The following is a 17864-nucleotide window of genomic DNA, read 5'->3' on the forward strand; positions in this document are numbered from 1 at the left end:
GAACCCGTCGGGGCAGGCGCACGCAGGGTTGTTCTAGGGTCGGCAGGCCATCTAGAACGCCCTCAATCGACGTAGAGACGAAGGAGGAACAATTGATCGTAGATGGAAAAAAACTAGGGCAAAAAGAAAGTAAAAAAGATAAAAGTTTTTGTATTTGATCAATTGGATACCCTAATTGCCCGTGACCCTTTATATTTATAGGGTGGGGTGAATTTATCCCGTAAGAAATCCTATTAGAAGATTTAAATATATTAAAATCCCTAGTTGTACTCGAATTCCACTTGGACCGGTCAGACCGGTCGACCCTACCGGTCAGACGCTGTAGTCAGTCCACCAGCAGCCAACCAGTCTGACCGGTCAGACCGCTAGGGCGCTCCTGTCAGACCGGTCTGTATTGTCTAATGCCAATTTTAATCGTCTACAGTTTTGTTTTTAATTATACCTGTTGCATTGAATTTGTATCGATAATATTTATCATGATACATATTTTGAAATTTATTTTCAATATTACTTTAATTATTTAAATAAACATATTTTAAGTTAAAATCTAATTAGGTTTTCTAATTTACGTGCCTGTCGCATGTGCATCTAAACTAGTTAATAAGAAAAGAGTATGACAACACGTGATGCACGTTGTCTTACTTTATGTCTCCTCGATCGCTCCGGCCGGCTATAAGCAAGACGGTCGATCGAGACAGCTCGCTGAGTTCCAAGCCCTCACAATGGCCCCCAGCTCCTCCGCAAAGCAGCTCATCGCCGTCGCCGGCGCGGCTTTCCTGCTCGCCACCGCCGTGGCTTTCCTGCTTGCCGCCGAGTCCTGCCGCCCGCAGCCGGTGCACCTACGGCTGTACATGCACGACGTGATGCGCGGGCCGGGGACGACGGCCATCCACCTCATCCACGGCGTCGGGCCGCCGCACGACGTCGAGCGGGGCGCCTACTTCGGCGACATGGCGGCGATCGACGATGTGGTGACGGAGGAGCCCGACGCCGGCGCGCGGGCTGTTGGCCGGGCGCAGGGCACCTACATGCTGGCCTCCCAGCACGAGGAGGTGCTTGCCGTCGCCGTCACCGTTGCGCTCACCGCGGGGACGTACAGCGGCAGCACCTTCTCCGTGGCCGGCCGCATCGGGGTCTACGACGACAAGGCGGAAGCCGCGGTGGTCGGCGGCACGCGCCGGCTCCGGCGCGCCGCCGGCTACCTGACATGGAGGATGGTCGAGCTGGTGGTGTCCGAGGGGTACGTGATGGTGGAGCTCGACGTGCACATGTCCGTGCCGCCGGTGAGCGCCGCCGGTGGCAACTGGTGGTCATCTCTGTTGCGATCGATTAACTAATAATATATAGCACAATTAAATTGAATATGCTCGATCGTGGCAACTATCTTTAATTTTGCGATCGATCGAATAACACAGCACAGATTGCAATCTTGGCTGAATTATATTGCTGGTCAATCTTGGCTCCTCCAAGCTATTAATTGGCTTGATGCATGTGTTCTCCGGATCATATCCATCCCTTGGCTTCGCCAGCCGGCGGTGGAGGGAACCAGAAGAAGAGCAGGGAGTAGAGGTGGGTGATAACAGGTGGGACCAATGTTTTAAATAGCGGGCTATGCCATTTAGCGGCAATGATCCTAAAATGCTGATAGCGGAAGCTATAGCCAGATATAGCGGGCTATAGCCGGCTGCGGGCTATAGCCGGCTATAGCGGGCTATTTCTCCTAGCGGTAGCTCTCCAAAAAGGCTATAGCGGAAGATAACGGCAGCTATAGCCGGCTATTTAAAACCTTGGGTGGGACCTACATGTAAGTGAGAGAGAAGCTAATCAGCAAGGATGATAATACAGGAAAAAGAAGAGCAGGGAGCAGAGGTGGGTGACGATTTAGGTGGGACCCACATGTAAGTGAGAGAGAAGCTAATCAGCAAGGATGATAATACAGGCAGTTCGCTCCTGACGAGTGTTGCCGGCAGCCGGTTGGTCAGAGTAGAGATATGCTCACGGAAACAGAGCATAGGGGGTCATCAAATTATCCATGCAATGCATCAATAATAACAGATGAGATGAGATGAACAGAGCACAATGCAGAAAATAAGCAATGGGTGCGATCTTTGCTAGAACTAGAAGGTGACCGCACACCTGGCACCGCTGACCTGACATTCATGTTTCGGCACCATGTTCTGCAGACAAGAGTAATCCTTAGAACAGAGCACACCAAAACAGAGCATGGGGAATCACTACTATCTACTTATCTAGTGATGTCATATTCTCGTCGCGCACCAAAACAGAGCAGGCGTCTTAGTTGCAATGAAATGCTACATCAGTTGCCCTGTATTAGAAAGAAACAGAGCGATCGACCATGCATTCCTGACCCCTCAAAAAAACCATGCATTCCGGCACCGATGCTCTGAAGTCTCACGCAAAATAACTACTTGACCTTTTTCGTCACATAAGAAACACTCGTGAAGAATAACAGGAACGAGCGGCAGGACAAACACAACGCAGAAAATAAGCAAAAGATTTTGGTTTGCAGGCTCCTTGGGCCGGCATATTGCACTGCCTTCCCCACGCCCCGCATTACTGATGCCAGAGAGCAACATCCGTACTGCAAAAAAGGGAGTAAAATTGAGCCGTCTAGGAAGGCCTCCAGGTTCCAAGTGTGCAGAAGCCAGACATCGTAATAGTTGTTAACCAACCAAATCTAACCCACAGACGTGGCATTTCCACGGGAAACTGAGTAGATAACATCACTAAATACAGGTTCGAGTTGTTTGGTACTGTCCATGGGTGAGCAATCTAATCTCTGCAAATGTGGCGAAGCTCCACCAGCAACTTATCATTTGCATTAACTCAAATCTTTTATCCGGTTCGTTATTCATCATCTGAACCTGAGACAGAAATCGAAAAAAAAAGATTAGAAGAAGATGAAGAGGTGAGCAATCTAACAAACGCAATTAATTTTAGAATAAAAATTTTGCTGTCTAGTATGAGGCAAATATACAAAACTAAGATTAGAAGGTGGAAAAGGGGGTTATATTGAACAACAGGAGTCAGGCTGGGCTTATATACCTATTAGCACTGTCGGTCCAAGATCCATCATCCGAATCTGAGGAAATAAACCAGGAAAAATAAATGCAAATTAAGTTTAGAAGAAATGTAGAAGGGGAGTAGGAAGGAATAACAACAGGAGCTAACCCACCTTCATCTTCAATTAAGATTGTAATAAAACAAAGCGGGAAAAAATGGCACAGGGTGGGAAAAAACTAACGCAAGGAATAAGGACAGGAGCTAGCGCACCTTCACAATCAATATACATATATACGTATATAATGGTTGGGATGATTGGGATGCATTTTAGCGGCATGCGTCAGCGCAGCCTTGGCTTGCTCCGCCTCCTCCTTGCTAGCGCCTTCACATCGGAGATAAGCCGCAAAGTGCTGCAGCGATGGCAGGTGAAGCTGCTGCCAATTCCTCTTGCCTCCCGCACATAAAACAATGACGAGAGGTGAAGCTCTGTGAGCCTTGGCATAGCTCCTTGCTGAAATACCACTGGCCATACAAAATGTGAGAAGGAACAGAATACAAGGCGCGGGAACGAACCAGCACCAACAACGAATCCCTGAAGGATTCCCAGGTTCTTATTGGCCACCACCAGACTTAGAGAGCTGAGAGCTGGCAACCTCCCGAGGATATCGAAATCGACCTGATGTAGCTCTCTCACAGGGATGAATAGGCAGGTGAGAACCGGAACAAGAGATGGATTCACCCAAGCCGGCAGTGTAGAAAACCAATAGATGTTTCTTGCATCCAACAAACGGAGATGTCGAGGAGCGACCCAGGCATCCAATCCACCAATGTCGATGTTGCGTGGCCAACGTCGACGGCCTTTTATATGCGTTGTCAACAAGTTACAACAATAGATCTTTTGTCGTTCCACTCGTTCAATTTAATCCACAGCCGCCTCAGTTCAGTTAGCTGGCCCAACTCCTCTATATTGTTTATGGTGGACCCATCAACGCATAACCATGACAACTGCTCAAGGCATGTTAGGTTTCCAATTCCATTTGGCACTCTTGTAGTCTCGTCAATGTCTAGGCACATCAAATTTCTTAGCTCGACAACAGTTGAAGGCAAGATGGAAATAGGATTGCTCCTCACATCCAATGTTTGTAGAAACTGCAGGTTTCCTATTTCTTCCGGGAGCTGAGAAATATGCGTAGAATATAGTCTTAAGTACCTCAACTGGTCTAAATTTCCAAGGTACTTAAGGCTATCAGTATGTGAAAGGTTGCAATGCTCCAAATCCAGTACACGTAAAAATCGGCAGCTGCCAGCAGCCGGCACTTGAGCAACGGCTGCTGGGAAGATAACAACTGACCGTGCATGTTGCAACAAGTTTCTAGTAGCCTGAGCCATCACGTGACTTTTCTTGCCATTTTGAAGGGACAACCTCCGAATCGTACTTGATGGAGATGTGCTATCGATATCACTTAGTATGGTAACAAAGTTTTCCTCACATGAAAAGGAACGGATAAGATCGAGCATCATATCATGTATGCGACAACTCTTTACCATGCCAGTGTTAAAGTTATATATCGGTTGGATCATACTTCTGTTTATGAGCTCATTGAAGTAAAACTCTCCTATTTCAAATGGACTCTTCCCCTGTTTTTCCCTTTGGATAAAACCTTCAGCTATCCACATTCTTATCAAGCGGTCCTTGTCAATTTCAAAATCTTCAGGAAACATGCTTAAATATAACAAGCAAGTCCTTAGATGGCATGGCAGCTCATAACAGCTGAAAGACAATATATTTCTCATATTCTCCACATCCATATTGTTTTCCATGCCAGTACCAACAGAGTTGTACACCTCGTACCACTCCAGTTTATTTCTTGCTTTGCAAGCTAGCAAGCTAGCCATTGTAATAATTGCTAAGGGCACACCAGCACATTTCTTTAGTATTCTGTCAGATACTTCTGCAAGTTCATCATCAGGACATTTTTCTATTTCTTTATTGCTGTCTTTGTTTTTGTTACCAAATATTCTTCTAAAAAATAGCTTCCGAGAGTTGTATGAAGAAAGGGGTTTCAGCTTGTAAGCACCGCCAGCTTGTTCAGCAACATCAGCAATACGGGTAGTTGTAATAATTGTGTATCCAACATCATTATCAGGCAAAGCACATCTAATCCTTTTCCAAACTGAGATATCCCATATGTCATCAACAACAACGATATACCTAAACATATCACAAGTTATTAGAAAAAAAAACTTGTGATTTTAGGATGGAAAAATGTTCTAATATTGTTCATATACCAGCTATATGCAAATTAAGCTAACTGGCATGGAACACTACTGGAGATTTAATGATTAAACTAAATTAAAATAGCTAGGGAGTAGCTGGATTGGCAAGTCCGTGAACAAAATAAGTCCACTCAGAATCTTTGCCAAAACAAAATGTAGTCCAGTCAGGGAATTATTTGCACTTAATGATGATGTGATAAAGCTTAAGTGGTGGTGTTCTACCATTTAATGCAGCCGTGCATGAACATTTCATTAACCACATGTAGACTTGTACTTCATGTGTATAATTGATGAATGGAGTATTGTGAACAGAGGGTGTAAATTATCAGTGGTTAAAAAACTTCATATGTATAAATTGGCGAAAGGAGTGCTTTCGTACCTTTTGTCCTGAAGGAATTCTCTGAGTAGTTTTAGGAGTCGACTCTCATCCAATATTTCTTCATTAATGCTCTTGCCAAAATCATTGAGTAAGCCCTTGAATAATCTCTTCAAGTCAGGAGTTTGAGACACAGAAACAAAAGCACAACAATCGAATTGTGCTCTAATCTTTTCAAAAACTGCATTAGCAAGAGTTGTCTTTCCCAGGCCTCCAAATCCAAAAATCGAAACGGTCTTCCCTTGCTTCATGGGAACGTTATTCCCTTGTGTCAAAAAATTATTGATGAACTCATCCCTTGCCTCTTCAATTCCAACAAGCTCTTTCATCTCGGTGTACTGAGTGAATAAACGAGGGTCAACAGTAACAGGTTTATCAACACCCAGGTTGACCTCGTACCTGCACCGCCGCTCGTGCACCTCCATGACGCGGCTCTTGATCTCTCTGACTTCTTTGGCAATCTTATGGCGAACCTTTGGCGGCATCAACAAGTGGAGGCTCCTATCAATGACCTTTTTTAGCCCGTGCTGTTTGCCAAGCCCTTTATCCTTGCATTGCACCATGAACGTGTCAATGCTATCCTCTATGTCATAGGATAGCTCCCTCACATTCCTGGACCAGATCTTGTCATTATTGGGAAGCTGCTCTGCCGGAGTCCTGGAGATGTCCTCCAGCGCAGCCTTCATGCTCTCAAGCTCTTCTTGCAGGAACTTGATCTCCCCCTTCAGCCCCTTCTGCAGATTGTACTCCCCGGCGACTAGACCAGCGAGCTTTGCGATGACGCTTGGCAGAGCCCCCGTCACGACTTCCATGGTTTTTTGCCCCTAAATAAACGAGTGCAAGGATTGAGATTTTTGGGTGTTGGTGTGCCCCACAGCCTTGCCAATACCAATAAGCAGTGCCGTGCAGAGTTGTAAAGAATAAGAGTTAGCGAGCTGAGACTTACTGGTCGATGCTGGTCACGAATGGAGGCTCCTCGCCGGATCAGGCTGCCAGCAGATCGGCGACTCACTTGTTGATGCGTGATTAACTAGAAGTCGCTGCTGCCTTGGAAGAGGTGGAAGAGCCCGATGGGATGAGGGGGAAGGTAAATGCAGTGGTAGATGCGGGAGATAGGAAATGAGAGGAGGAAGAGCCCCGCTGCTTGTCCAGGAGACTAGGAGGTCAAGATCAAGGTCTGTTGGATACGGCTTGCTTCAAACCTTTCCCGTCCAATTGTTCTATGGATTGCTTGCTCTTATCACTGCTCGCCGGCACTGCAGATGTGGACTGTAGAACCCCGTCGTGTTCGTGGCCCATGGCGACTGTAACCCGATGGCACGTTTCACCTAATGAGGGCATTAAATTCTGCCTCATCTGCTTGCCCAGGCACGAGGTCCAGGTCTTTGGGTACCATCGTTCTCTAGCTAATTGAGCGACAGCCTGACAGATGAATGCAATGCAATTTCTCTGCTAGTCCCTGTCGACTGTGATGTGATACTGATGGGCCCTTGACATATTGAACCGTCCCCCGTCCACTTGTTCTTATAATTTTTTTTGTTTGATCCGTTACTGCTATGTGTAATGATGACTATATAGAATGCTACTGGCAGGGGAAGCCGGAGTAGACATGTTTAGTTTTTTCGATAAAGAGTAGACATGCTTATGCACGCTTTGTTATTCGAGAAAACTAGCAAGGTGGCCCGCGCAAATAGCGCGGGTATCTAGAATTTTCGTACTAATATTTATATTTTTTTAAAAAAATTAAAATTAATTAATTCAATTTTTTTTGTTGTTTCTGGATCAAGTAAATTCTGAGACCATCAAAGTTATAATACCAACGTAAATCAATACCAAGGTAATGTCACAGGTTAATAAAACCACTAAATCATCATAAAAGTTAGCGCTATATGTTCTTTTACTTTTCAACTAACTTTGTAATTCCTAAACCCTCTTAACATTTAAAACATGTTTATATTTATTTGTTGTACTCTTCCGCATGCTCTATTTTGTATAGTCTAAATTTGTACGATTAATGGATCTATTTGTAGTTCATATATGTCTAATTTCAAGATCTAATGAGCTTAAATATTTTCTTATAGATCAATTGATTTATTCATATTGACCGAAGTGTTTATGAGTATTTGGTAAAAGGATATAGATATTGTAGGATCTTAAATTTTTATCATCACTAAACCACAATCGTTTTGTAAGCAATGCCTTACCCGATGCCCATCCGAATATCAAGCGAGCTTCCGAAGCTTCCCCTAATCTTATCGTCTCCCATCCCATTCTACTGTAGCTCATAGAGATCCCATCGCTCCCAGCCTGCCGATGAGAGGGAGGTGGGCCAGCCTCCTTTCTCTTAGTGTATACTATCTGTAGTTTGTTATGCTTGGATGGGCCCTTGCCCCCTCCCCCCCTCCCACCAGTTGTGGATATTGCTGGTGCCACTAGTGCCCTCATCGTTGTGGCTTGCTACGATGGCTGCAGGGTGAGCTCGAATAAAGGTTCCTTCCCTCCCTCTTCTTCATCTCGCTCTACCTGACCTAATCTCATCCCTCTTCCTTTGTTTCCTCGCTCCCTAGTTCAACTCTTCATCTTCCTCCTTCCTCTTTTTCCCCTACTCTCTCTTGCTTCCAGGTTTCTACTGATCTGGTTACTTTAGTTTTTGTTTTGGTTAGAGTCACGGTAGATTTTCTGGCTTGTGCTGTGGATTTGCTTATGTTCTTCAGAGTGAATCTAAGTGGTCTTTGCTTTCTAATTTTTTTTAGCTCCAGTTTGCTTCTCATCCCACCCTGCTGTCTTTTCTATTGAAGCAGCTTTGAGCTTTTTTCTCTCTGGGTTCCTGTGGACCTCTGTCGTTTGTTGCATTTCAAAACTTTCCTTGGATTTGAGGATTCTACTTTCTACATGTTGGCATCTCTTTCCTCTACGCCCTTAGGTCACCGGTTTTGGTCTTCATCAACGAAGTATTCTTCCTCTTCAAACTCCTGGGTCGGCTTCTCCGTCCTATAGCTCCAAGCATCATTATGAGTTCCTTCGGACTCCGGTGCCTCTGGTGGCTTTTGTCGGTGAGCTTCATGGAGGCGAAGACCGTTTTTTGTAGCTCGCTCGTAAATTCCTCTAGGTTCTCACTTCTGCGGTGAGTGGACGTGTACGCGTGTGTCTAGTCGTTTAGGCCTGGTTCATAATTAGCTCCACTTTGGAGGATCTTTCTGTAAGACTGCTACACCTACAATATATGTTGTAAGGTTGTTTTCAAAAGAAATTTGTATGGTGCAGTTGGTCCAGCCGGACACATATGATGTCCACAGTTTATGCTTCCCCAGTCACCCAATTACGCTTTGCAATAATTAAGTGTTGTCTAATCTTTAATTTTCTTGATGAAGTTTTTCTTCAACATATATAGATCAATATCTCATCGCAAACATGCGACTTTGAAGAATAGATTGCCACACTTAATCAGCTCCTATATTGTGCGTACCGATCCTTAACTGCATAGCTTCATTGTGACTATCAACTGCGCCTTGCCAGAAGTTTGCTTGGTAAAAACTAATACATCATATTGCGACTCGATTTTGTGTCCTTCCCACTCTCATGTTGCCAAACTTGCTAATTCCTCCCTTCTCTAGCGCTAGCACCCTCATCCCTTCTCCTTCTTTTGCTAACCCTGCAAAAAATGCAAAAAGCAAGCCTTGTCGCTACCTCTGACTCTATTTCATGCAATTATCCATCATCATGTAACGGCCTGTTAGTTTCTTGGGTTAAAGATGCTGATGGATTCAACCTCAACCTTATTAGCTTTCTCTATGTTGTGGTTAGCTCCTCTCCTAAGAAAGCAACCATTGTTTCTTTCAGACTCGGCCAACAATTGATTTGTTATATTCTGCACCGCCTGACATGCAACTTTTAATTGGTCACCACCGAGCTCAGGCTGTATGCGGCCAACGTTCTTGTCCTCACTTCACCGAAGATGTCGTCAATCATCACCCATGAAAGCTAGAAGTTAATTGCATTTTTTACAGCGTGGCCGAGGCATCTGTCTAATAGTCTCATCCATTGCGGATTGTAGAGCATAAAAGATTATTCCCGATGCTTAGGTCGCATTGCAGGTAGCAGCTGCATACAGCTTGTGGCATGCTTGATCAGTCGAACATGGTAGCTTCTTTTATATAGTGACAAAAAAATCTAAATCACTTGGATGGTCCGATAGATGGGCGATGGCCAAGGCTCGTCTTCACCTCTATTTATTGCCCTCTTGCTAGTCCAATGATCTTCCTCCCCTATTGAAACTTGTACCTGTCCTGGCCGCTTGCAACTATCGTCGTTCTCTCGAGAACGCGCATGGGATACATATGAGAGTAGCTCGTGATGACTTTGGCGGCGCTTTAGCCACCACCATGCTGCTAAGTGCCAACCACTACCACCCCTCGTGCCCGGTCTCTAGCCTCAGGCATCCTGCAAGCCTAGGGGCACCTCTCTAGATCAAGGAATGCTTGCCGCCTAGGCAGCCACCATCAACTGAACCAAGCATCAATGTCCAGGCGATTGGAGAATTTTAAGTGTGATGAATAAAACTTTATTCATATTCTAAATCGATCGCAGATAAAAATAATTAATCTTCTATGGATGCAAATCAGCAGATGCAATGCTGGAGGAGAAATAAAATCCAACCAAAAGTTTTTTTCCATAAACATACGTGTTATGATGTGACGTTTCCTTATTTTCTTATTCTAGACACAAACGGTGCACAAACTTTAGCCACAAACCGTACTCAAACTTTGTTGTAACTATAAACGGACATGCATGTACTTAAGATGTGATGTTTCCTTAATGGAGTCAGAGTCTAATTGATGTGATGTTTTCTTAATGGAGTTCGAGTCTAATAGGAAATACATAATTTTTATCCAATATTGATTTTTATATGATATAAATTCTTTAGAATAATATAGATCGTCAGATCTTCATAAAATCCAACGGTGTAGGTTTTTTTCTTTTTTAGATTAACGTGGGAACTTCAAGACCTTCTCGGCGAACGTGGTGGCTTCTTTTAACACTATTGTATTAAGATAATAAATGATGATATATCTATTGGTCTTATAACCGTGTCAATGGAACATGTCTCCAAATCAAAATTTTGAATCTACCAGTGTTGTAAAACATGGTTAGTAAGCCTCCACATATCGTTACATATATCAAAAGGTGGTGATTTAGGATTTAGGCTGTAAGGAGAACTTGCGACGTACGTGACTTTAGTTTGATCGATCCTGGACACGGCCCTCGGCGTTCTTCAGCATGCGGTCATGATCGGAGGAGACCATGGAGGCGGCGGCAGGGAGAATGCAGGCACCTGGCGGCAGGGAGAATGCAGGCACCTCGCGTCTGACGAGCGTTGCCGTCAGGCGTAGGTGAAGCTACTCGTGTTTGTGGAGCAGAGTTATGCGCATAACAGAGCACACTGAATCAGAGCAATGAAACGCTACATCAGTTGGCCTATATTCATTAGTGAGGGACCGAAAAGGCGACCAGAGGGGGGTGAATGAGAGCCAATAAAAAATTCTTGCAAACGAAGGTTCGGCCTTTGATCCCAAGTGCGCACCCAACCCTAGAGTCCTAGGTGAAGTGCAGAGTAGCTATAGGGGAGCTACACTAACACAAAACAGCCCTAGGGATAAGCGAAAACAATTGCGGAAGCAAGCACGAAAAAACAGCACGAGAAATGACACGGTATAACTCACCGGTTAATCCGACGTGTATAGGTATGAACACGTCGGTTCAACCGGTGAGAAAGAGCCGGCAGCAGAGAACCACGAGCACCGGTTGATCCGACGTATGGGTTTGAGCAGCGTCGGTTCAACCGGTGTTACCACAACGGATGATCCGGCAAAATCAAAACCGACGTCCGTACTGTTGTCCAGAGGGACTCAAAAACGCATGACTAACACCGGTTAAACTGATGAAAGCAACACCCTAGCATCGGTGCAATTGTCCAGAGAGATTGCAAGACGAAACGAACTGAGCACCGGTTGAACCGACGTTAAGAAAGTTCTATATGCCGGTGCAACGCTCAAAACAACACATTAAAGGTCAGTGAAAAGGTATCACCGGTTGATCCGATGCATGTGGGACTAATGCACCGGTGCAACCAACTGTAAACCCCAAAAACCCTAATGCGTATAAAACCAATTCACCGGTTGATCCGACGCAACAAGTCACAAGCGTCGGTTTAACCGGTGACTGGAAAAACTTCTGCCTGAGCCCAGAACGGAATTTTCAGCCCGCGATTCTTGAAGAACTCGACGATCGAATGGTCAAATCATGTCCAAATCTCATCAAAACTTGTATGCATGATCACAAGGGACTTGTGAACATGTCCACGGAAGGAATTGACGAGTCACTCCATGATTTGGGAGGAATCGAAGAATTCTCGAGCTAGAATGGGGTTTTCTCAAGAACGTGAAACGCTCAAGAACGTCGATCCTAAGGAGCTCGTGAATCTTAGGAGTTTTGCACTAGGCAAGAGGGCATAGATTCACAACAAAGAGCTCTAAGAACCACCATGATCTCTTGCACACAAAGAATCAAAGCAGAATCAAAATTCAACGCAAACAAGGGTGCACGGAGTATTGAATCGATACGAAATCGAAAAGCCCCGAGGGCACAAGGAGGATAGGGCCTCCTTTCCCAATCGAATTCAATACATGGTCTAAAAAATCCATCTCCATAATCCTACCCTAGAGAGGAGAAGAGAGGAAGTACAAGAGAGAGGGAGGTGGCGCACGGGAGAGAGAGAGCTGCTGCTCTGGGCGCCAGGCAAGGGAAAAAGAGGGAGAGAGAGAGAGGGGGGGGAGGGAGGGGGTGAGAGAGATATTTATCCCACTCATTCTAGACTCAAGGACTAAACTACCCCTAAGAGCTGAAATTAAACTAGAAGGCCCGTAGGGGCAAAACAGGAAAACGATACAAGGACTCATCCGACGGCCGAGATTCTTTCTTCGAGTCGAAGTCTTCTCTGCGATGCCGCCGTGTGGATGAAGATCCGGTCCACGGTTTTGGAGGGTCCGCGAAACCCGGGTAGGTGGCCGGTTTTGAGAAAACCCGCCAAAACTTCACGCGCGGGAAGATTCCCACCTCCACGCCGTGGCCCTGGACGCCGTTCCCGCCTCGGCCTTCTGACGGCCCTAGACGCCGCCCGACACCCATCACCTCCTCACCCACAGCGAGGCCCTAGACGCCGTCGACGCCCGTTCCTCCGCTAGTCCCGAGACCGACGCCCGTGCCTCCACGACTTGGCGTCTTCAACCGCCGTCCGCCACCTTGGTTTTGTGGCGCAAACCAAGAAACCCGCCATCCACCGGTGCTTGCGCCCTCGATCCAGGAGTGGACGCCACAGCTGCCGCCCTACCCGAGCTCCGGTCCCGGCTGCCCTTCACCGCCGTCCACCGCACGGTCCATCGGCCACAGCACCTCCACAGCAGCTCTCCGTCGACACTCGACGCCCGTGTACCTGCAACCAAAGACCAAGCACACGATCACACCGCACGGTTGACAATTCACTCATCACAGCTAGGAGAAGGTACTCAACATTCCTCAATCTCCCCCATGATGAGTGCATTGTCAACACACCACAAACGAACCAAGAGAGAAACAAAAACAGAGAAGAACAAAGAAGATGAAGAACTTGAACAAGTGACAAAAGCTCGAAAGAAGCAAGAACAAGTCACTTGACCAAGCAGAAATCGATTCCCTAAGACAAGGGCAACGGCTCGACGCAATCGATCAAACACAAGCATGACTCCTCAAAGACAGAGGTAGGGCTCGACACAGTCATGCAGAAGTGACAAGGAAACGAGGAAACCAGGAGCCAGACAAAACAGAAACTCCCCCTGAAATGCATTCCCCCCTCACACGTGCAACTCTCACCACATGTATGCACTCTCAAAGCCCTGTGCACAACAAGTTTTTGGTTTTCTCAAAAATCAAACGATTCTCCCCCTTGTTCGATTACTTCTCCAAAAAATTCTCCCCCTTGTTGGCACATGCACACATCAAGCCTAAAATGTGCATAACACTCCCCCTGAAATCATGCTATGCAATGAATGTCGTGCATACAAAGATATGATCATCTAGTGACAGGCAAGTGTGCTTCATAAACAGGAACTGAATCTAGCTCAACAGGGTATATCAATCAATTCTAGAGCTAGCTAGCTCAGTTTAGCAGAAATAACAGCATCACCCATGACCTAGCAACAGCAAGTAGGAGAAAGAAAACAGTGCTAGCCAAACTCATACAGGGTGATCCAAAGCAGCCAATATATTTTATCATGAATCAATTCTGCGACTCAAAACTTGCATTTGAACTTGCAATTGAACAGGTTATATCAAGCAAGTGATCCTGCCAGGGGTTGAAAGCTTGTCATGCTTTACTTAGCAGCGAGGCCAATCATATGCCAACGGCAGTCAGAAGCTTAAGGCACTCGCTTCAGTCATGCACAGCCTTGCCCGGGTTCTCACTAGTGCTATGTGAGCCATCCTGAAAGCTCGATCAGTGCGACATGCAATCCCACCTGGATCTTTTCATTCCATTTCAGACGTATATTAACCAATTTTAACAAATTTAGCTCATGTCAAAGATTAAGAGCCACACTAGCATGAATAAGATAGCCCCACCTAGATCTTTTCATTCCATTTCAGACGTATATTAACTAATTTTAACAAATTTAGCTCATGTCAAAGATTAAGAGCCACACTAGCATGAATAAGATAGCAAAGCGTATCAATGCAACCTAACATGCTAGTAGCCAAGACAGGGTGACCATGTTTTCAGATTTTTCAACTCAAAATAGCTTAACTCAGATGATATGACATATACTGAAGAGCAACCTATACATGATCAAGTCTAAGAAACTACACTAGCATGCACTAGAGGATCATAACAGTGTATACAAGAATGCTAGTGTAGTGAAGCAATGCAAAATGCCAACATGTACAATGCAAATGCATCTATCAGAACCTAGAAAGCGAAGAGAAACAAAAACAAAAACCTACAAAAAGCTAACCAAAGAGAAGTCAGTGATCAAAAGGGGTAACAAACCCCAAGCTCCCCTCGCAAGCGAGCAAAGGTGTCCTGCTCAAGTGGTTTGGTGAGGATATCTGCGGTTTGCCTCTCTGAAGGGGCATGGTTCAAGTCTATGTGGCCTCTCTTATGGTTATCTCGCAGGAAGTGGAACCGGATATCTATTTGTTTGGTTCTGGAGTGTAGGACAGGGTTCTTTGCCATGCTAATGGCGGACATATTGTCTATAAAGATGGGAACCCTACCAAAACTCAATCCATAATCCTACAAGGTCTGTTTCATCCAAAGGATCTGGGAGCAACAGCTAGCAGCGGCAACATACTCAGCTTCTGTGGAAGAAAGCGCTACGCTAGCCTGCTTGCGAACACACCAAAGATGTACCGAGAAATTGACAAGTGCCGGATATCGACTTGCGATCCAACTGACACCCACCAAAATCGGCATTAGAAAAGCCAACCAAGACTAGAGATGAATCCGCAGAATACCAAAGACCGAACTCAGGAGTGAATTTGAGGTACCTGAAGATGCGTTTCACCACTTGCTTGTGGAGGTGCGCGGCGAAGCCTGATATTGCGCATAGAGGCCGACCCCGAACTGAATGTCCGGTCGGGTCGCCGTCAGGTACAGGAGAGAGCCAATCATGCTCCTGTACTCCTTCTGGTCCACCGCCTCGCCATCCAAGTCCGCATCAAGCGCCATCGATGTGTTGATCGGAGTCGGCTGAGGAGACAAGTCACTCATGTCGAACTTCCGCAGCAAGTCCTTAGTGTACTTCACTTGATGGACGAACGTGCCCTGAGGAGTTTGCTTGATCTGCAGCCCGAGGAAGAACTACAGCTCACCCATCATGCTCATCTCGAATTCTCTGGACATCTACTCAGAAAACTTCGAGACAAGAGCGTGAGAAGAGCCACCAAAGATGATATCATCCACGTAAATCTGAATCAACAAAAAGTCAGAGCCAGAACGCATGAGGAACAAGGTTTTATCAACACATCCCATTTTAAAACATTGAGCAAGCAAGAAGCTTTTAAGCCTATCATACCATGCTCTAGGCGACTGTTTCAAACCGTAAAGAGCTTTCTGAAGTTTGTAAACTTGGTTTGGAAACTTGGGATTTTCAAAACCAGGCGGTTGTTTCACATAAACTTCCTCTTCAATAAAACCATTCAAGAAGTTAGATTTCACATCCATTTGGAAAACTTTAAAACCCTTGTAAGCAGCAAATGCAAGAAAGATTCGAATCGCTTCTAAGCGTGCTACCGGGGCAAAAGTATCCTCATAATCTATCCCTTCTTTCTGGCAAAACCCCTGGGCAACAAGTTGAGCCTTGTTCCGCACAACCAACCCATCTTCACCTTGCTTGTTCTTGAACACCCACTTAGTTCCAATGGGGTTACAAGTAGGCGGAGGCTCAACCAAAACCCAAACCTGATTCCTTTCAAAATTTTCGAGTTCATCATGCATGGCATTTACCCAATTGGAGTCAGAAAGAGCATGTCCAACATCTTTGGGCTCAAAAGAGGCAACAAATGCTAAATGAGCAAAGCCAGCGATACTTGTTACCTTGGACCGTGTGACTCGCTCGTTGAGGTCACCTATCATCTGTTGAGGTGGATGACGACGCTAAATGTGTCGTGGTGCTTCCCTTGTCGAAGTCGCCTCCTCCTCAACCAGAACTGGTGCCTCCTCAGATGCAGCTGGTGAAGGCTGAGTCACCTGCTCGATCGGCCCCCAGGAAGTAGATGCAGTCGGGTCGGGGCCGTCATCATCGTCCGAGCTCGTGGAGGAGGCGGCTGGGTCCACAGCATGCGTGGTAGCCTCAGCATCACCCTCTGCAGCTTCTTCCTCCTCATCTTCAAAGATGGGGGTGCCGAGCTCATCATCTCCTGCAACCTCAAAGACAGAAGAATTGCACGGTGTAGTCTCGTCGAAAGTGACTTCACAAGTCTCTCTGACGATGTTAGTATCAATAATCAGCACACGGTAAGCTCTAGAGTAAGAAGCATAACCGATAAAAATACCGTCAGACGATCGAGACTCAAACTTATCAAGATTTCCTTCCTTCAGCACAAAGCACCGGCAACCGAAAACTCTGAGATGGTCAACATGGGGCTGGCGTCCAAATCGCAACTCATAAGAAGTCTTGTGCATGAAAGCACACAAGCAAATACGATTGGAAACATAACAAGCGGTGTTAACCACCTCAGCCCAGTACTTTCTAGGAGTCCGATGCTCATCGAGCATCGTCCTAGCCATCTCAACTAACGTCCGATTCTTCCGCTCTATAACCCCATTCTGCTGTGGAGTGTAGGGTGAAGAATACTGGTGTTCAAGACCTTGATCACTGCAAAAGGTATCAAAACGAGCATTTTTGAATTTGTGCCATTGTCACTGTGAATCGCTCTCATGGCCTGGGGTAGCTCGTTTTTCAACCTCAAGATCAAGTCTCGAACAAACTCGAAAGCCTCATCCTTGGTTCTCATGAAAAAGACCCAAGAACAGCGAGAAAAGTCATCCACGATCACAAGAACGTACCACTTCCCGCCAACCGACATCACCCGAGAAGGACCGACTGTGTCCATATGTAGCAACTCTCCAGGGTGGGTGGTCATCACTTGATTAATAGGCAGATGGGAGGTGGCAACCATCTTCCCGTGGTGACACGGATGGCAAACAAGATCCTTCTCAACCTTCCATTTGGGCAATCCTCGGATCAGGCCAAGTGAGTTAAGTCTCGACAACAAGTCAAAACTCAAATGTCCAAGTCTTCTATGCCACTTTCACAGACTGTAGCATCACTGTAGCAAATTTGGCTTAGTTAGGTTCATTAGATTTGTCGCGTCAAATTAAACTCATCTGTGAAAAGATTTTGCAAATAGACTTTATTTAATATACTATGCACGCAAGATTCCTTGTTCCAAAAAATTGCAGGCTCCTCCTGTGGACAACACATTGCGCTGATGTCAGCGAGAGGAAGCGACATTACGGTACTGAAGAAAATGGGCTAAGCCCTTGTTTAGATGCCTTCAAAATTTTAAAATTTTATAAGATTTTCCATCACATCGAATTTTTAAACGCATGTATGAAGTATTAAATGTAGCTAAATAAAATAACTAATTACACAGT

At 45.6% G+C, this 17864-nt stretch overlaps 2 protein-coding genes across 3 annotated transcripts in view; one reads left to right on the plus strand and one right to left on the minus strand.

Moving 5' to 3' along the window:
• The first annotated feature begins 722 nt into the window (after positions 1 to 722).
• Positions 723 to 1566, plus strand: LOC120645875 (dirigent protein 19-like). The gene has a single exon (XM_039922595.1). The coding sequence runs from the start codon at positions 723 to 725 to the stop codon at positions 1335 to 1337; it is 615 nt and encodes a 204-aa protein (XP_039778529.1). The 3' UTR covers positions 1338 to 1566.
• A 919-nt stretch (positions 1567 to 2485) lies between these two features.
• Positions 2486 to 17864, minus strand: part of LOC120644988 (disease resistance protein RGA5-like) — a 56461-nt gene continuing 41082 nt past the window's right edge. The window contains exons 1-5 of one of the 2 annotated variants that reach the window (XR_005664037.1): positions 6624 to 6894; positions 5681 to 6501; positions 3295 to 5236; positions 3067 to 3103; positions 2486 to 2885 (exon numbers count right to left, since the gene is read on the minus strand). The gene's annotated coding sequence lies outside the window, so the exon portion shown is untranslated. Of the gene's footprint in view, positions 2886 to 3066; positions 3104 to 3294; positions 5237 to 5680; positions 6502 to 6623; positions 6895 to 17864 lie in introns of those variants that run through there. The other variant, XM_039921730.1, reaches the window with a different exon arrangement.

Source organism: Panicum virgatum, chromosome 8K (genome assembly GCF_016808335.1).
Source record: "Panicum virgatum strain AP13 chromosome 8K, P.virgatum_v5, whole genome shotgun sequence".
NCBI classification, from domain to species: Eukaryota; Viridiplantae; Streptophyta; class Magnoliopsida; order Poales; family Poaceae; genus Panicum; species Panicum virgatum.